The 18,564-nt window shown below is 39.8% G+C and overlaps 3 protein-coding genes across 3 annotated transcripts; 2 read left to right on the top strand and 1 right to left on the bottom strand.

The window, feature by feature from the left end:
- The first annotated feature begins 1,395 nt into the window (after positions 1–1,395).
- Positions 1,396–3,141, top strand: LOC112575346 (acetylcholine receptor subunit epsilon-like). The gene is made up of 3 exons (XM_025257128.1): positions 1,396–1,895; positions 2,032–2,130; positions 2,602–3,141. Exons 1-3 carry the CDS (start codon positions 1,698–1,700, stop codon positions 2,671–2,673), a joined length of 369 nt encoding a protein of 122 aa, XP_025112913.1. The 5' UTR covers positions 1,396–1,697; the 3' UTR covers positions 2,674–3,141.
- A 606-nt stretch (positions 3,142–3,747) lies between these two features.
- Positions 3,748–5,327, top strand: LOC112575345. Its single transcript, XM_025257127.1, has 2 exons — positions 3,748–3,857; positions 4,936–5,327. The coding sequence occupies exons 1-2, from the start codon at positions 3,758–3,760 to the stop codon at positions 5,322–5,324; spliced, it is 489 nt and encodes a 162-aa protein (XP_025112912.1). The 5' UTR covers positions 3,748–3,757; the 3' UTR covers positions 5,325–5,327.
- Positions 4,975–11,731, bottom strand: LOC112575333 (neuronal acetylcholine receptor subunit beta-3-like). Its single transcript, XM_025257107.1, has 8 exons — positions 11,657–11,731; positions 10,281–10,544; positions 9,013–9,210; positions 8,544–8,642; positions 8,037–8,213; positions 7,182–7,379; positions 6,916–7,027; positions 4,975–6,730 (listed from the first exon to the last, which is right to left on the bottom strand). Exons 2-8 carry the CDS (start codon positions 10,500–10,502, stop codon positions 6,348–6,350), a joined length of 1,389 nt encoding a protein of 462 aa, XP_025112892.1. The 5' UTR covers positions 10,503–10,544; positions 11,657–11,731; the 3' UTR covers positions 4,975–6,347.
- Positions 11,732–18,564: the final 6,833 nt, after the last annotated feature.

Here is an 18,564-nt window from a genome sequence, read left to right as displayed (position 1 = left end):
CAAGCTAGCTCAACACCGTCATGTGGAACAATGGTAAATCCTGGGAATATGCAACTGAACAAAATGTCACCGAGAGAGAGAAGTGAGACATGAAGCCGGCGATACCGTGTTTTCAATGTTGCTGATGGCCGAGAAAAAAATCCGCAATGATCTGTTTAAATATTTTGTGTTGCCAGTCTGTAACAATGCTTTTTTCATCCCCTGTCTCTAAGCATCAGTCAATGCAATAAGTTAGCGGAAATAATAAGTTTGATGATGTGATTGAATATTGTCTGAAAGAGGTCGGGAATATTTTTTTTGGAAAATACTCACTTATTTTTTATACTTAAAATTACATTTTTCATTATAATATAATGCGCGTGTTTGCTGGAAAAATGCTAAATTTATCATCCTGAACCATTTTTCTTTTCAATGTCCTCTTTGAACTCTTGCAGATCATCAGGTTCTACCTTCTTTGCTAGATGCCAATACGAAGAGCCTGTGCATTAGAAGAAACGGTCAATCTGTGTCTGTTTTTGTGTCTCAAATGCATCGAGAGGATCGAGAGAATATTGATGCTAATGATTCTATCTCAGGTCTGACATGTAAACAATTGTTGGTTTTTGTTTTCCACACGGCGCTTAATGGCGACATTCTACACCTTGGTGGTTAGGGTGAAGGGAAAGTGGGCAAAGGTGAGAGCAAACATCGATGGAATCATTCATCCCACCCCAATCGAGGAGACGCTCGCAGTTTAATTTCTATCAGTTGCCAGAGGGTGTGTGTTACAGAGATGGAGGTTCAACCAAACAGTTTTCTCTCCATAACAACCCCACGTTTCTCAGGTAGTGTTCACTGCATGAACATCTTTAATGTGCTATCATATTTGTTTAATTTCTTGTCAAATTTCATTCTTTGAGAGATGACCTAGAATGACTACCAAAAAAAAAAAATTCAATTAATTCTGCAAAACTGTAATTTGAACAAGGGAATTCATCAACGAGATCACGCGGCAAAGTTTACCTATGTAGTGAGCCCCGGTATTTCATGTCCGTGTGATTTATAAGCCTTGTAATCTGTGAACACCTAACTCGGAGACAAAGTGGAAGTAGGAAGGACTGTTCTACGTGAACGTGGAAGAATATCTTGTGCTATTATTTGTAATTTTGTTTGAGACTTGATCACGTAAGCTAAAGATTCGTATATACACTCTATTTTGTTCTAAAATTAAAGTAAAAATGTATGTACTTAATGTACTTGTCTGTACACCGGTCTCTAATAATGTGGAGAGCTTGTGTATATGTATATATTCGAAGATGATGTCAAAGTATTTTTATACCTACAGACAAGTCTAACATTTTTGTTCCAGAAATTTCCAGCTTGGAGCTAGAGCCATGTCCGTGAGTGGTCATCCGACTACCGACAGCCTGTACATGTCCTCGTGACGGTAGCGGTGCTCGTTGCCATGGCAACTCAAAGCCAAGCAGCGACTAAGGAAGACTACAACAACCTGATGGACTTCCTCTTTAAGGATTACAGAAAAGAAGTCCGACCTGTCGACCCAGATTTCAACTTAACGATTATTTTTATCAAATTTTCCCTTTTCTCTATCATTGACGTAAGTGATGCTTGTCATTATCATTTCCTTGCTGCTGATAGTCATTGCTTTGTGTGTTTGTGTGTGTGTGTTTTTATTATTGTTGTATTGAACTTCTCAGATGAACGAACAGGGCCAGACAATGAAGACAAACGCTTTGTTGGATGTAGTCTGGTCAGACAAAGACCTCAACTGGACTGCGGAGGAGTTCGGAGGGATTCACAGCATCCTGGTCAAGCAGAACAAGCTCTGGCTACCAGACATCGTGGTGGACAACACGGTGACCCCGCAGACAGAGCTGGGCTACAAGAATCGCCAGGTTGGTTTATTTAGAGAATATAATGGGGAGAGATTTGTGGATAATTAATGTCGACACATCACAGTCAGATCATCAGAACATCAACAGAAAGAAAATATTAAAGAAAAGTGTTTTGAAGGTGTAACTGTCGTTTCAGGTACGGGTGTTTTGGTTTGGTTACCAGGATTGGCAACCTACGGGAGTGTTTGAAACATCCTGTGATATAGATGTGACATATTTTCCATTCGACACACAGGTACTTCTCTTTAAGACAAACCTTTGCTGATACGTTAACATGTCTGTTTGTCTTTAATTGCTCTCTACTTCTAAGTCTACCAGTCTGTCTACCTGTTTCCTGTTTGCCTATTTGCATATTTACCTGCCAGTCTACATGTGTTGCTGCTTACCTGCGTATCTACATGTGCAGCTGGCTCATGCAAATGTCTACGTAGTACCTGTCTACCAGCCTGTCTATACATCTGTTACTGGCTTGTTTGTCTACCAGTGTATTTACGTCTGTCTGCCTCCCTACTTTTCTACCTGCATAATTACCTGTCTACATGTCTGCTTGTGGACCTGCCTTTCTACCGTCTACATGTTCAACTGTCTATCAATTGCCTACTCTCCTGTCTACCTGATGGAATGTCTACGTGTTTATTAGTGTTTCTAACCGTATATCTATCTCTGTTTCGTCTTCTTATCTGCAAGGCTATACTTTATATTTCAGGTGTGCTCCATTGTGTTCACCACAGCTATGTCCACCACAGACGAGATGTATATCTTCATCAACGATACTTAATCCAGTCTTACTGGACAACTTCTCACCGGACGGGATCTGGGATGTTGTCAACACGTCAGCACAAAACAAGGAGGCTGAGAACAAAAAAGCCCGCATAGTGTTTAGTGTAGGCTTCGTGATGGTGTACATTGTATTTAGTGTAGTCTTCCTGGTATTGTATATTGCATTAGCGTAGACTTCGTGACAGTGTACATAGTAGCTTGGAAGTCAATATCGAGGTTGTAGACTTTACCTTTTCTATAATTATACAGTTTCTTGTGGTTATTTAATATCAATACTGTTCCGTTATATTATAAACCATATACATGATGTCATATGCTATTTATAGTTACAGTTGAAGCGACGACCTACGTTCTACGTCCTCAACATCATTCTGCCTGTAATGTTCTTGGCGATGACATCATCATTGGTCTTCGCACTTCCGGCGGAATCCGGCGAGAAGATGAGTCTGTCCATCACCGTGCTGCTGGCCTTTGCTGTCTACCTGACCCTCGTCACGGACGCCATGCCAAGACCTCGGTACAGGTGAGTTAACCTTTGAGGAGATATCGAATATCTCAGTTGTTGGATCATTATATTATTTCTCAACTACCGTTTAAAAGCTTTGGTTAAAAAAAAAGTACTTTAATACTCTGTGGCAATACATTGGGCCATGCCAAAGACATCGGTACAGGTGAGTTGGCCTTTGATCCTCAGAGCCTGATGTTTAGACGGCATGAAGATGTAAAAGCTGTTGAGTCAGATGAGAGTTTTTGGTAAGTCTTGATTACAGTCAAAAAGCTTTGCAACAGGTGAGTTAATACTTTTTAAAGATCGGCGATCAGGCTTTTGGGAGAAGCATCTGTTTAATAATAAATAATTTACACTTATTTTAAAAATTTAATTAACATTTTGATAAAGAAGTTTAATTGTAGTAAAATTAAAATATGAGATTATGGATTAACTAGCTAGCTAACTAGTGCTGTTCCTGTAATAAATGCTAAACTGCACGACATTTGATTGATCACTTATCCAGATAATTATTATGTCTATGTTGCACACTAGTTTATTTACATTCTTGTCTAACCGCAGGTGTCTATTGCTCATGGTGTATGTGTTGTTATTGATGGCATTGACGGCCATGAGCGTTGTGCTGTCAGTATTCATCTTAAAGCTCCACCACAGGCCATCGGACAAGCCTCTCGGTGAGTTCAAGTGCCAAAAAAAAGCAAAACAAAACAACAACACACCACAACAACACCACAACACCACAACACCACCACCACCACCACACACTCACACACAACAGAAATCTTCATCTCGGTTTATACAAGTATCTGCTGTTATGAGTAAAGACAAATCTTAATCAGCCAAATATGGATGAACGGTTGACCAAGTTTGAATACGTTTTTATTTATCATGGGGAGGATAATGGGTATCCGTTATTCGCATCTCGCATCCGTCTGTGCGACAGATTTTTTCTCTTTCTCTCTCTCTCTCTCTGAATTTAAAACTCTGAGTGTATGAGTGTTCGGTATATGAAGGGATCAGTGCTCACACGTCTCATAGGCTGCTCTGTGACTTGTTCCTGCGTTTCAGTTTACAATTATCAGATGAAATGAAAATATTTATGAAATAGATATTTATAGTATTTTTTCTTGTTTACACACAATACGATAAAAGTCATCAATATGACCACGACTTTGTTTTTCTTTCTTTACCTGACATCAGGTTATGCCTAATATTAAGGCTTTCTAAAATGTACTGACAGATTATATGGCATACAAAATAAGAAAAGAACTACAAGTTATATTATAGCAATTAAAGGTAACCTAGTGGCTAGTTACCATTTAAATTTATTATTTCTACATTATAAATCACAGAGACAGGGTACTCTTGTCACTAGTACTAGTGTGGAGTGCTAGGCGCTGAGCAGGTTCGATAACTGCTTATGATTATATGAAACTGGATAATGTCCCCTGCTCACCCAGCAGTTGCTCTACTTATTGAACACCTGATTAATGGAGGGAGGTAAAGAGAAGAGCTCACCCTCCAGTTATAGTGTCACTCACAGGATGCACTGTGTCTAACCCTATTACCTATAGTTACGGGCCCTTTTTATTATTATTATTATTATTATTATTATTATTATTATTATTATTATTATCCTCCTTGTAAAATTATTGTTTTTCTGGTATATAAACATTTTACACGCTTATCTTATAAATACTACGATATATTTTGGATAATTCTGAAAAAAATTTGTTGCTTTTCTTGTCTCAGGAAGACGAGCCACAAAAATTATAATTTTTCTCCAGAAACTGATGTGTAGTCAAGATCAACGACTTCCTGTAATAACTGAAATCAAAAGGTCTTCTCAAGATGACGAAGCTGTTTCAACCATCGACATACACAGGAAACACAAGAACAAGACCACAGCTGTCGTCCCTTACGACAACAACCAAGAAGCAGACGACAGTCGCTGTGGGTCTGCCCTCAGCAGTCAAAGGTCAGCGCAGGTCAGTGACGTCAGTGGTCAGCAGTCGGCGGAAACACTGAGCACCTTGTTGTTCTACTTTTCTCTTCTCTTCCTCGTCATCAAAACCATTGTCTTTATTATCATTCTGGTTGTTGGTGGGGCCAGGCAGGAGGAGAACACACGGTTTACCTGACAATACCTTGATGCTTTGCTCTCGAATCCCAGGTGAACCTGAATAACTGTCTCAGAAAAGTTCCTCCCAAGCTTTCTTTTTAAATAACGAAGTTTCTATACTGATTAAACACCTAGCAGACGATATTTTTACTTAGTCTTAGTTTTGGTTTAGGATTTAGCGTGTGTTTGTCTTGTATTTCCTGTTTTCCCGATGAATTATTACCGTTTTAGCCAACACGTGTCCATTCTTCGTATTTTTACAACAGATGTTCATTATTTATGTCTTTCCAAAGTCATCGCTGTGTTTACCAAGTTATATATGTTTAAAATATATTCATATATATTCATATATTCATAAAGTTATATCAGTGTTCCCTAGTTTTTCTTTACTAAGTTCTGTATGTTGTTCTCATCTTCCTTATTCGTTATACAACCCCTACTGACTTTTATTAAATTAAAATTAAAACAATACGAGTTTTGAGAAAAGCTCAATTTATTCAGCAGTTTGTCATCAAAATGTCTAAACAAGGGACACAGACTATTAGCACAGAAGGATACAACTGTTACATCTACCAAAAGAAAAAGATTATTAGTACAGAACGGTATGATTATTACATCTGTCAAAAGAACAGGTTTGATATATTGTCCTCAAGAAACTAACATTTGTATCACAGTTAAGAATAGAAATGTTTGGATGAAAAATTAAAATTAAAGATTTAGCTAATGTGTCTTGAATGACATAAAATTACTGAAATATATTCTCAATCATAAGCATTCAAAAGAAGTGCTATTCTAAATGTGCTGATAACAATTTTACACACATAGTGATAAAAATTATTCTAAATCAATCTGTAAAAATTTAATGTTTCACAGTCAATAATAGTGTACATGTTTGTTATCTACTATTATTTAGTGTCTTGCTTTGCAATTTCTCGAAGGAACACATTTGATATACATTTCCCATACAGTCCCTCCTTGAAGCCACATTCAATAAAATCTGTAAAATAATTTCTTTGTTCGTTGTCTTCGTCATATTTAATCATCAGCTTAGGCGAGTGCTCTCCTCTTGCCTCGCGCCACCTGTGATGAGAATAATACCTAAGGCGATGGTGATGACGATGCTGTACAGGAAGAAGAGGTAGAAGAGGAAAGTGTTCAACGTTTCCGCCGCCAGCTCGCCGCTGATGTGACTGACCTCTGGTGACCTGGGCGGGCATGCGCAGTCTGAGCAGGGGTCGTCTGCTTTTTCGTCGTTGTCATAAGGGACGACAGCGTTGGCCTTGACCTGCTGCTTCTTGTTCTCGCCGATGATGGAGACGGTGTTATCGTTGTCAGCAGACGGCTTGACATTAACTAATCGTCGCTCATCGTCTGCCAGGCACATCAGCTTCCGGAAAAATATTATTGCATTCGACGCCCTCCTTCCTGATAAAAAAAAACACAAACACAAACAAACGTTATTTCCATTGTGTGGTATTTCCATAAATAGTGGACGAGCGAAGTAGGTTTTAGAAATCCATAAATATTCTTGTAACGATGTCTTATTGACTGCTACAGTGAATATGAGGGAGAAAGGCGACAGGTTGTTTTGGTAAACAGCTAACACTCACCCAGAGGTTTGTTGGAGGGTCTGTGGTGGAGCCTCATGAGTGGCACTGACAGGATGACACTGAATGCTGTCAGTGCCATCAGCTGAACCACGTACACCATCAGCATGGACACCTGCAGAAAAATAAACTAAGAACTGAAAAACATAGAAAGTAAGAGATCTCATGTCTTTTTTCATCGCTGAGTGGCGGTATCTGCATTTTCTTTATCCAAGAATGATAAAAGGGAGGTCACCCATTTGTATAACAGTGATCAAGGGCCAGCTCACCTGTACAGAAGTCTTGGGCATGGAGTCCGTGACGAGGGTCAGGTAGACAGCGAAGGCCAGCAGCACGGTGATGGACAGACTCATCTTCTCGCCTGATTGCGCAGGAAGTGCGAAGACCAAAGGTGACGTCATCGCCAAGAAAAAGACGGGTAGAATGATGTTGAGGATGTAGAACTCGGGTCGTCGCTTCAGCTGCAACTATAAATAGGAGATGTTCTAGTGATAACGAAGCTGTAGGGAAAGAAAAGACGCTCGATAAAAGGCTTTGTTTAGGAAATAACTAATTGCAAACGAGACAGGTAACAAGGTTTTAAGAATCATTTCGAGAAGAATTTACAAGAATTTTCTTGACTGATGTAGCGGCTTAAAACCTCTTGAAAACAAAATTTATTTTAAAAAACTGCATTCTTTATTCATTATCAAGTCTTTTCTACATTCTTCTATTCATTATTATTCACATTATCGTGAATTTGATTGGGTTTCTTGACACTAGGTTATGGAATAGGTTGGGTTCTTTTTTTGCAAGTGGTCCACCACGTGAGTATCCAATATTCAACCGGTTAGTGTGCGTGTCAAACTAGATTCTTGGCGTTCAAAACCAAACTCCATGTTCCATGTATAGAGGTGACAAAGGAAAAGAAATGCTCTCTATTGTTGGACTTTTTGTACAAAGACACAGAGTCGCACAGTGAAGACAGCCTAGAGAGGAGATAGGAGAGCTGAATGAGATGAGAGATGAGACACTAAAGACTACAATAAATGAGATGATAGATGAAACACTAAAGCCTACACTAAATGAGATGATAGATGAAACACTAAAGCCTACACTAAATGAGATGAAACACTAAAGCCTACACTATAGGAGATCTTGGCTTTGCCGTCCTCTTCGTCGTGGTTGCTTGCTGACCAGTTGAGGACGTCCCAGATACCATCGGGGGAGAAGGTCTTCATGTCGATGGGGGTTTCGTTGTAGATAGAGATGGCCAGCTCACTACTTGTTGACAGAGCAGAGGTGAAGACGATGGAGCACACCTGCAGAATACAGGGTACGTGCAAAAAGAGAGCATTGCATGTGCACGCACGTGTGTGTGTGTTAATATGAGTGTGTTTTTGTGTGTATGGATGTGTCTGCTCATGTGAATACTTTTGTGTCTTTATGTGTGTGGATGTGTATAAGAATCTACGTGAATGGATGTCCGTGCATTTGTGCTTTGTGTGATTACTTTTGCATGTGCATGTGTGTTTTATTGCTTTGAAGAAAATTCAAACAAGTGACTTTTAAACTAGCAAAAGTCCAGCAAGGAGACCATCAAAGCCCAGTACATAGTGAGGCTGACAACACACCACGTAACAGTAACGTACCTGAGTATCAAACGGGTAATACGTCACGTCTATGTCACACGATGTTAAAAACACTCCTGTAGGCTGCCAGACAATCCACCCATAGCTGTCAATGTGAACCTGGAACGTGATTCACACATGATTCTCTTTTTTTCCAAACAAAATAGTAAATAATCATCACTGCTATCACCTCTGTCATCTCATCTCTAAATTTTCCGTCACAAGACAGTGTGTTCTGACCGCCATATTAATTATTGTTAGTGGTCGGCCGGGTGGAAATTACACACTTGGCAGGACAAGACAGCATAGAATAGCTAAAATAATTGTGAAAATGAGTGTAAAAGGTCTATAAAATCAACATCATCATCATCATCATCATCATCATCATCATCATCATCATCATCATCGTCGTCGTCGTCGTCGTCGCTTAATCTATTATTGTGTATAAAATGTATTTTAAGTCTCTCCATCCGTTTAGTCATCACACCACCTGGAGATCCTGGTAGCCCAGCTGTGTCTGGGTGGTCACCGTGTTGCCCACCACGATGTCCGGCAGCCAGATGGCGCTTTGTTTGTACATGACGCTGGTGATGTTGCCGTAGTCAGGCTCATCCCACCCCAGGTAGTCGTCCAGCCATTCGATCTTAAGGCGGGCGATTGTCTTCATCGTCTGATCTTGTTCGTTCATCTGCAAAAGTTTCGGGGACATCTCGATAATCATGACCGATATTTCAATAACTAATCTGAAGACTAACGACTTTTCATCATTGAAAATGGAAAATGTTTTCTCATGGTGGTTTTTGTGTGTGTGAACAAATAGAATTTGCATAAGGATTTTGGGGTCTAAAATATTTATACAAAATGGTCCAGAATGAGTGTCTTGTAAGGAAAGATTTTGGAAAAAGTATCCCCTACTCCTGTAAAATGAAATGGTCCGATGACAGTAAAAGGTTCAGTAAAATTATCACTCACTATAAAAAGTTTAGGCAAAGAAAAAGAATTATCCTAAGGGAGGAAAAGTGCGTAGGGGTTGTTTTGTGCCAAAGTCGACTCGAAATGTAGCTAAACTGTTGAATGTCATGTGTAAGACACGAACTGATCGAGTGGTAAATAGAAACTCTCTGAAGCTCAACACGCGTTGGTAATTTGTCAACAGTGTATTCGTATTGCCAAGTCTCACCGAGGAAGTCTTTGGACGAATGTAAAAAGTGTCCGAAAATAAAAATGCCTGCCCTCCCTCCTCAAGAAAACTTTTTGACCAAGCTGTTAATTTTTCGTGCATGATATTTGAAATCACTATTGTGAGCTGTATAGTTAGAAATTGTATGGTTTTTCTTTCAATTGTTGGTTATATGTTTCAAGAAATGCTACAGTATTGCAGGACTACTTCCAGGAATCCCTTTTTATTGTCCGAGCTAGAGTCCTTCAGACTCCTGACTGTTGGCTGATTGGTTGACTGGTTGATTGGTTGATTTAGTAAGAAAGTGCTTTCATCATGAGATGATTTCACACCATGGGGAGAGGAAAGATGGAGCAACACGGAGTTATGCATTCAGACAGCGCATGGTAAACACTTGTTTACACGATGTAATGGTTCACATTGTGTGCTGCTGTGTGACATCACCGCTTTATCTTTGTTTCTTCCTTTGTTAGTTATTTGCTTTTCTTGTACAGTGCACAATGCGATGATCTTTTAGGAACTGGAAAAATAACAGACTATGATGATAGTAAAGTAAGGAGTAAGACAAGGTTACTTACTTCTACTATTTGAAACAGGGAAAACGAGACGTAGATTTGTATAGTACTGGAGTCGTCGAGGACGGGCCGCACTTCTTTCTTGTAACCGTCAAAGAGGTAGTCAGTCAGGTCGTAGTAGTCTTCCTTCTTGGCGTTCTGGCTGAGGGTTGCCATCGCAAGGAATGCCAGAAGCCACAAGATCAGGCTGGTCGGCTGCTGAGTACCGAGAGGCCCGAAAGGCATGCTGGGAGAATGGCGATCTATGCCGATGGACCGATAGTAATTCTAAAATTAAAAAAATTACAATATTAGCTGGTTCCAATTTCAGATAGTTATTCTGATTCTTGAAGAGAGTGTGTATGTGTGAGTGTTAGTCTATGGGGAACCGGGCTCAGGCTCCTAGCAGACCTATGTGTAACTGCCCTCCGTGTTTCAATGTAGTGGTGCATGCTGGGAAAGTGTTTACAGAGATTACCAGTGTGGAGGACTGTGTTTGTAAAGCGCTTACCATTACATAGAAACTAATAGCAGAGGGTGCGAGTAAGAGTCTTTTAAACTGACATCTGGCCCCCAGAAGCAGAGTAAACAAACATAAAAACAGAACCAGTAAGATCTCTCAATAATCCGAAGGAGAAAAATTTCGGTAAGTCAGTCCTCCCTTGACCGGAACCTCGACACATTGTCGGTGATGGTTGAAAAGTGCGATTGTCTGCTCGCTCTCCCGCGGCAATCTATACTTTCTTTGTCGCCAGAGTTATTATTATTCTGTCATATTCTACAAATCCAGATCGCTGTTACTCCTTCTATTAACGTGTCTCTTTATGTAAAAATCACCGAGGTGTAACGGACTCGGGGGACGGGTAGATAGCAGACAGTCCCACCCAGTCCTAGTCTTGAAAAACCAGATTCGTGTTGGCACCAGTCGGCTAAAAAGGTCGCTCTTTAGAAATTAGTTCCGATTATTTGTTTACTCAGACAGGAATCAATAGTCAGCGAGCTGTGTTACTGTGCTACTCGAGTGCTTTCATTTTGAGTAAATGGATTTGTCGGGATTTTCGGAGACCTGGTGACTGGGTTTCATCTATGTCTCATCATCACCATTATTATCATCATTCTATCAACATGACAGAATAAGCCTAAAGAAGCCAAAAGATTTGCCAAGAGCATGCAAAGACATTAACGTACATGTTAAGTTCTCATGCTGTTTAAAACACAATTATCTCTCTTTCTCCCAATCTTATCTCTGTGAAATTCAATTTATTTTAATCAGCAACAAAGAGATACTGTTTTTAAGTGTCAATAATTAGATTATTTGCCCAAGTTTTTTTTAAAATAAATAATTAAGCATTTTCCACCATCACTCAAATCTAGTAAGTAGGGATTGGGATTTTACTTACATGCGCTTGTAAAGAAATAGGTGATTCAGTCCATCAACACCTCGCCAGGATCAGACGAAGTCACTGTCTGTCCTCTCACCTTGTGGCGCATGAGTCGCTGGAGCTGCCACAGGTGAGCCACGGGCCTGCTCGCGTTGAATACAAGACGAATTCTGATTGGTTAATGGACTCTGTCTCCTGAATCTTTAATCAAAGTCTGAACGTGCTTTGTGGGGGGAAAGGTTGAAAAGCAAAGTAGCTTAGACTAACAGGAAGATTGGTCTTCCCAAGTTTTCTTGGCCATCGATCAAGAGGAGAATCAAGAATTCTTTGTCCTTTGTCTTTACACTCCTCTGAGTTGTAAGCAAACATAACATGTTTGATACCCGCACATGTTTTCTTGTCCCAAGTGTTTATATATGCTATATAGTACAAGTATTTAAAATAGAGCTGTATTTCTAAAAATATTTATAATATTGCAAGAAAACAAGAGAGTAAAAACATTAACGTATAAAAGCTAAGGGACAGAAAGGAAATAATATTTTAAACTATCTATAATAATATAAATATATATAATCTAACAAATAAAAGCATTTATTAGTAAACAAAAGTTACTTTAACTCCCTGTTGAAAAATTCAATATAAGTCAAATGGTAGCTCTATCAACAAAAACAAACAAAAGGAAGGCACATCGATTTGCGGGCTGACCATTGTTTTTATAAAAATATTTATAGTAATTTAGTATGAAAAATACATTATTTTAGAATGCTATATTAATAGCATAATTTAAAGCGGTTTATGTATGATACAAATTTGTAACAAGTGCTTTAATATAAAATAACTGCATCTGTTTCAAAAGGAATGCAAAAAAATTTAAGGTTTTGATGAAAAGAAAAAGCACAATAAATTAAACTAATGAAAAATAACAAAGAGTAATATTTTGTTTATTATTATTTATTACACAAGGTCCCGAAAACATGAAACAAGATTTTTGTCTTGCCTGATAAAGTTGCTATGGACTGTATGTCAATGACTCATCAGATTCAGTGTCTGATGAAGTTGATGACGAGTTACAAGGCGTTTGGCGGAAGAGGAAATAATCCACGAGTGATGGAACTTATAAATTTATTTCCTTTACTTTTACAAGTGAAGTTAATAGACTGATGTGTTATATAGAAACTGCAGACTTTTACTGGTTTTTACTAACGACTTACATAAAGTCTTTGTCAGTCTTTATTGTGATAAGTGTTGTTTGTGGTCACATCGGTTTGTCTGTGTGTGTGATAGAGAGAGGGTCTTTCCGATATTCTGAATTTTGTTATGAGCATGTTTTTATTGACTCTTTTCATGATCTGTTGTTGATTATCTCTCTCTCTCTCTTTGTATATAGATATTAACTAATATATAATATGTATCTGGTGATTGGGAATTTCCAAATACATTATTAAAGTTTCGATTTTGAACTTGCATTAAGACTAGCACTCAACATTGCTTCTCAAGTAATATTTTAGCTTGTTTTAGTACAGCAATGTTTTGAGTCAAAGTACCGTCTCTGTAAGGTGAGAGAAATTAAGACCAGTATTTCATCAAAGTTTTAAAGACTTTATCGCAAGGACAAGGACGTCCTCATTTGTATTAGATGTTAGACGATGCAGCCAACAGTAGCCTCCAACTGAGTTTGTTCTCGGAATTCTTTTTCTCTAAAATAATTTGGGAACACGGACAATACTAGACTAAGCAACAACAACAAAAAAAAAAAATACACAACGTCTTACAAACACCGAAACCAAGAATATTTCACATATAGGTTGTTGGTTGTTTACAAAGATAAATATCTGTTGATTTGTCCTTAAATCCATGGTAACACGAATGCGTGCAAGAAAACATTTTTTCGTCAACACAGATAAAAAATTAAACGTGCACATATTCTACAAACAAGCATATTAATTACACTCTTGGTGGAGCAAGGAACACGATACATGCATGGAGCAAAACAAGAATGAATAAATAACTTGCGAGCTTTCTTGCGTTTGACTTTCTGATTTTCAGTTTGCTGGTCACAGGGCGCTGTTCTTTGTCAAGGCAAGCACGAGCTTTTCAGAATGTGAGAAATTAAAAACCAGCGTTCTATTAATTTTTAAAGCCCTCGTCACGAGGGTGATAATGTCCACCTTTGTTTCGGACTCTTGACAATGAAGCCAAGAGCAGTTCCGCTATTTTTTCGTCTTCAGATTATTCTAGCATCGTCCGTGTCCGCTAATTATAGTGGGGAAAATAACTCGGAGGATTAAAAAGTAACGGAGCTGCTGTTGGCTTCATTCTCAAAAGTCCGAAACAAAGGTGGACATTATTACCCTCTTGACGAGGGCTTTAAAAATTGATAGAACGCTGGTTTTAATTTCTCACGTGTCAAGTTGTCTTCACCACAAATATCTATTGCATCAATTGCTGAGCTACCATGGAGTGAACTACATATTTAAAATGTCCCTTGGATGTTTAGTTATCCGTGTCTTGTCATTTCTCCTCAAGTCTTTAGCCGTGAAGGACTCGATGGTTGAACAATGGCTTATGACATCATCAAGTAAGGCGAGTGCTTTTCTCTTGCCTGGCTCCGCCAACAACTAGAACGACGATGCAGACGATAGTGCTGATGACAATAAAGAAAAGAAAGACGAAGAACAGAAATGTACTCAGAGTTTTCGCCGCCAGCTGAAAACTGATGTCAGGGACTTGAGATGGTCTTCTGGTATCACCTGGCCACTCACAGCATCCGTCCTCTGCTTCTTCTCTGTTGTCTCTGTTGTCTTTGTTGTCTTTGTTGTCTCTGTTGTCCCTGTGCTCTCTGTTGTCTCTGTTGTCTATGCTGTCTCTGCTGTCGTGAGGGGCAACAGTGTTGGACTTAATGGGCTTCGGCTTTTTGTGGTCTCCAATGATAAAGACTTTTTCATCGTCTTGAGAAGACATCTTGTCCTCGATGCTGGTAGATCGCCCACGTTTGTCGACACTACACATCATCTTTTCGAGTACAATAATAATCCTCTTAGCTTTACTTCCTGTGGGAATAGTAAACAAATAAACAATCAATAAATATATGTTAAGAAGAATGATACTACAAATCCTCATCATGCACCTTTGCATGTATGTAATTTTTTCTGATGTGACTTTACAGGTACGTGCATGTTTTAAAATGCCTTGCATTTCCATGCACGAGTGCTTCTGTGATTGACATAGAAATGTGTAAGAGTGTAAAGGTGTGTAAGGTCAAGAGTGCAAGATGTGAGAGGTGCAGGGTACGTGGGTGTGAAGACGAGTGTACTGCTCTCAGACTCACCTAGAGGTTTGTTGGCGGGTCGGTGGTGAAGGCGCAAGAGTAGTGCAGACATAACGACACTCGAGGTCGTCAACGCCATCAACAGGATCACATACACCATCAGCACCGACACCTGCAGACAGAAAGGTGTAGTTCTTGGGGGCGCTGGAGAGCAGGATGTACCAAACAGCTCATTCACCTGTGTGTCTTGCGTCTTGTCAGTGATGATCAAAGACAAACTCACCTGTACAGAAGTCTTGGGCATGGCCTCGGTGACGAGGGTCAGGTAAACAGCGAAGGCCAACAGCACGGTGACGGACAGACTCATCATCTCGCCAGATTCCGCCGGAAGTGCGAACACCAGTGACGAAGTCATCGCCAAGAGTACGACTGGCACGATGATGTTGAGGACGTAGAACGTAGGTCGTCGCTTCAGCTGCAACTGTAAATAGATGACATGGCGACAACGAGGGACAGCTGTACCTTAAATTAGCAGATGATGTCAAACCTCTACGTGTAGTCAGAATATTGAATGTCACTTCGGTGACTGGTGACTACTCGTCACACACTGAGCGCCACTGACAACAATGCACGTGCACACCTAGATACATACGCTAAATACAACTTGGGATTTTTCTGGTTCTCCCGCGCTCAAGTATTTGGCGGAAGTGTTGACCACCTCCCAGATACCGTCGGGCGAGAAGCTGGACATCACAAAGGGCATATCCGAAAAAACGTAGAGGGTGAGCTCTTCCTTTGTGGACATGGCAGTCGTAAATGTGATGGAGCATACCTGTGAGGTCACGAAAAAATAAGTACAGGTAGATCCATGCTGGGCTTTTGTATGTACAGCCACGCTCACCTCTGATTGTCTGATTGAACTTTTATTTCGCAATCACCAATAGTTTCTATGCGTTTGTTATGTGCTTTCCGCGAACCAGTAGAATAGATTACGGATATTAACAAACTGTTTTATTAATGAAATGGTAGTTTATGTGATGGAATGCGTGCGCATCCTACACTTGGATGTCGTTGAATCCCACATGTTCGGGAATCCAAGTTAGCGAGAGGATTATCTCTGTACTCCTAAAATATAAAGAGTACTGGACAAGCAGTACCGAAGGTCCACAAAAATAAAAAAAAAGGAACCTACCTGGGTATCGAACGGATAGTATGTAACATCCATGTCACAGGAAGTCTCAAAGACTCCAGTCGGCTGCCAGCTCACAAAACCAAAGCTACTGATCCTTACCTGAAACACAAGTCACACCCAAGTCTTTACCTCCGATATTCGTTCTTCTAAAGACAGCTCTCAGTTCTGAGAGAACAATTTTTCAGTGACAGTTACTCCAGTTATGTCTTAGATAAAGGTGTTTCTAAGACTAAGGTATTCTGAAGGGCAGGTATTCTTACAGACAGAGTATTTTAACGGTTACTTTGAGGGGCATAGTCCTGCGTGGAAAACTGGATTCAGGGATAACCTTTACAAGACATTACAGACGCCCAGCTTAAACTTGATGGCAAGGATCGAGACAGAACAGGACTAAAGTCTATGATAACACGTGACAAGAGATCGAAATATTCAAACATGAACATATAAATACAAGAACAATGTGATTGCCCCTTTCTGTGTTTCATGAGGACCATACTATTTGCATGGGGTAGAGCAGAATGTTTATTACTTGGACTTCATTACTTCTATCCAATCTAATATCTCAAATAATCTGTTTTGTTTCTTTCTTTGGTTGTTTAGGTGGTTGGTTTATTGGTTGGCTGGTGAGTCACTCCACCTGAAGGTTATCGTATCCCAAGTCTGTCTGACCAATCACAGTGTTGCTGACCACGATGTCCGGCAACCAGACAGAGCTCTGCTTTAACAGGATGCTACTGATGTTGGCGAAGAAATTTTCATTCCAGGCAAGGTAGTCATCATACCACATCAACCTCAGCAGGGCGTTGGTCTTCATCCGCTGGGCCTGCTCGTCCATCTGCGACAGAGGAGCAGGTAAACAGACATGAGGATGGACAGTCAAGTGGAGGGCATATGTCAATATTTCAGTAGACAATTGGATACAAAAGATGCATGAGATCACTATAATTCATAATGACGGTATCATAATATATTTTCGTATACATTATTAGTTTTTCGATTAGTCAATCATTAATCTACACTACTTCTCGCACTACTACATCGCGCCTACCCTACCTTTGTCATCACTTATGATAACAACTACTTAACAAAGTGAGGCTGGTATAACTAATTAAACAACATCATCATCATCATCATCATCATCATCATCATCAGAATCGACATTTTATGATGTACATGTGAGGACATTTGTTACCTCCACGATGGAGAAGAGAGCAAAGCCTGCGATGACATACAAAGTTTTCTCATCGTACATCACCGGTCGTACATCTTTATTGTAGCCATTAAGAAGATGATCCGTCAGCTGGTAGTAGTCCATCTTCACTGCTGCCTGCCCTTTGGTTGCCATGACAACGACAGCCAGAGCTGTTACGAAGAAGTTACGTGGCCGGTACTCAGGCGTAGCTTTCACCATGTCTGAGTAAGTTCTCAGATGTCCTTCAAAGCTTGAAGATTTTTCACACTTTTTGAAACGAAGTGTAATTTATCTAGCTCACTTTTTAACCGGTGCAAAGGTCATTTAGAGAGTGAGAGAATTTTAACTTTCGACTAAGTTTCGTCTGATAGCATGAAAGACCTGTGCGTTGAACGCTTGTCAACGATCCACCAAAGGGGTCCTGCTCCTGGCCAGGTCTTCACACGGCAGTAAATATACCTGCATCCAACCTTGTCATCGATTATTGTGTCGTAATCATCAGTTGCGATTTTTCACAATTAGAGTTATCCGGGGCTGGGATTATCAAATAGACACTCTTTGCAAACAATGAAATACATTAAAGAAAATCCAATAAAAGAAATAAAATTTGCTAGCGCCAGTCCATCCTGTTTGACAGAGTTGCGAAAGTGTGTGCATGTGTAATGAAGGGCGAATGCGATGAAACTTAATTAGCAGTGCACCAAACGAACTGTTATCTCCTGTGATTTGAATAAAATCTTAAAAATTGTATGACATAGTAACCTAGTACAATGGACCGTGAAGTGTCTGTGATGTGGGCTGTACTTTGAAATGTTTATGTTACCGATGAGATTTCTGCTGTTTTCCCCCGATGATCATTTCTTTGCAGCCTACAGTAACAATCACATCAAAACAATAGAAAATACCCGGTGTAGGATGTGTAGCATGTCATAACAATCAGACTTAATGGGAAGTGTCCTGTGTGGGACATGTAACATTCTCGTAAAAACAGTGTAGAGTATCAATTCTGTTTTCTGTTTACCCTCAGTTGTTACGAGAAGAAAAGTTCACATATTTACTGTTAAATTATTCATAATTCTCCATCCGGCACATTTCTTGCAAAGTCCTCCATTCCTCAAGTATCTTTCAAGTGAAGTTTCCTGAGTCCTGAAGTGCAGGTGGCACAATTTATGATGTCCACGACCTGTGCAGGTCGTCAGACCCACTGAACTAGTCGACTGTGTCCACATGAAGGAAACAGAAAGACCTTAGACCGGGTATTTGCTAAGACAAGG

Source organism: Pomacea canaliculata, linkage group LG11, assembly GCF_003073045.1.
Source record: "Pomacea canaliculata isolate SZHN2017 linkage group LG11, ASM307304v1, whole genome shotgun sequence".
NCBI classification, from domain to species: Eukaryota; Metazoa; Mollusca; class Gastropoda; order Architaenioglossa; family Ampullariidae; genus Pomacea; species Pomacea canaliculata.
Note: the sequence above shows the minus strand (reverse complement) of the source record. Positions and strands in the feature narration are given on the sequence as shown.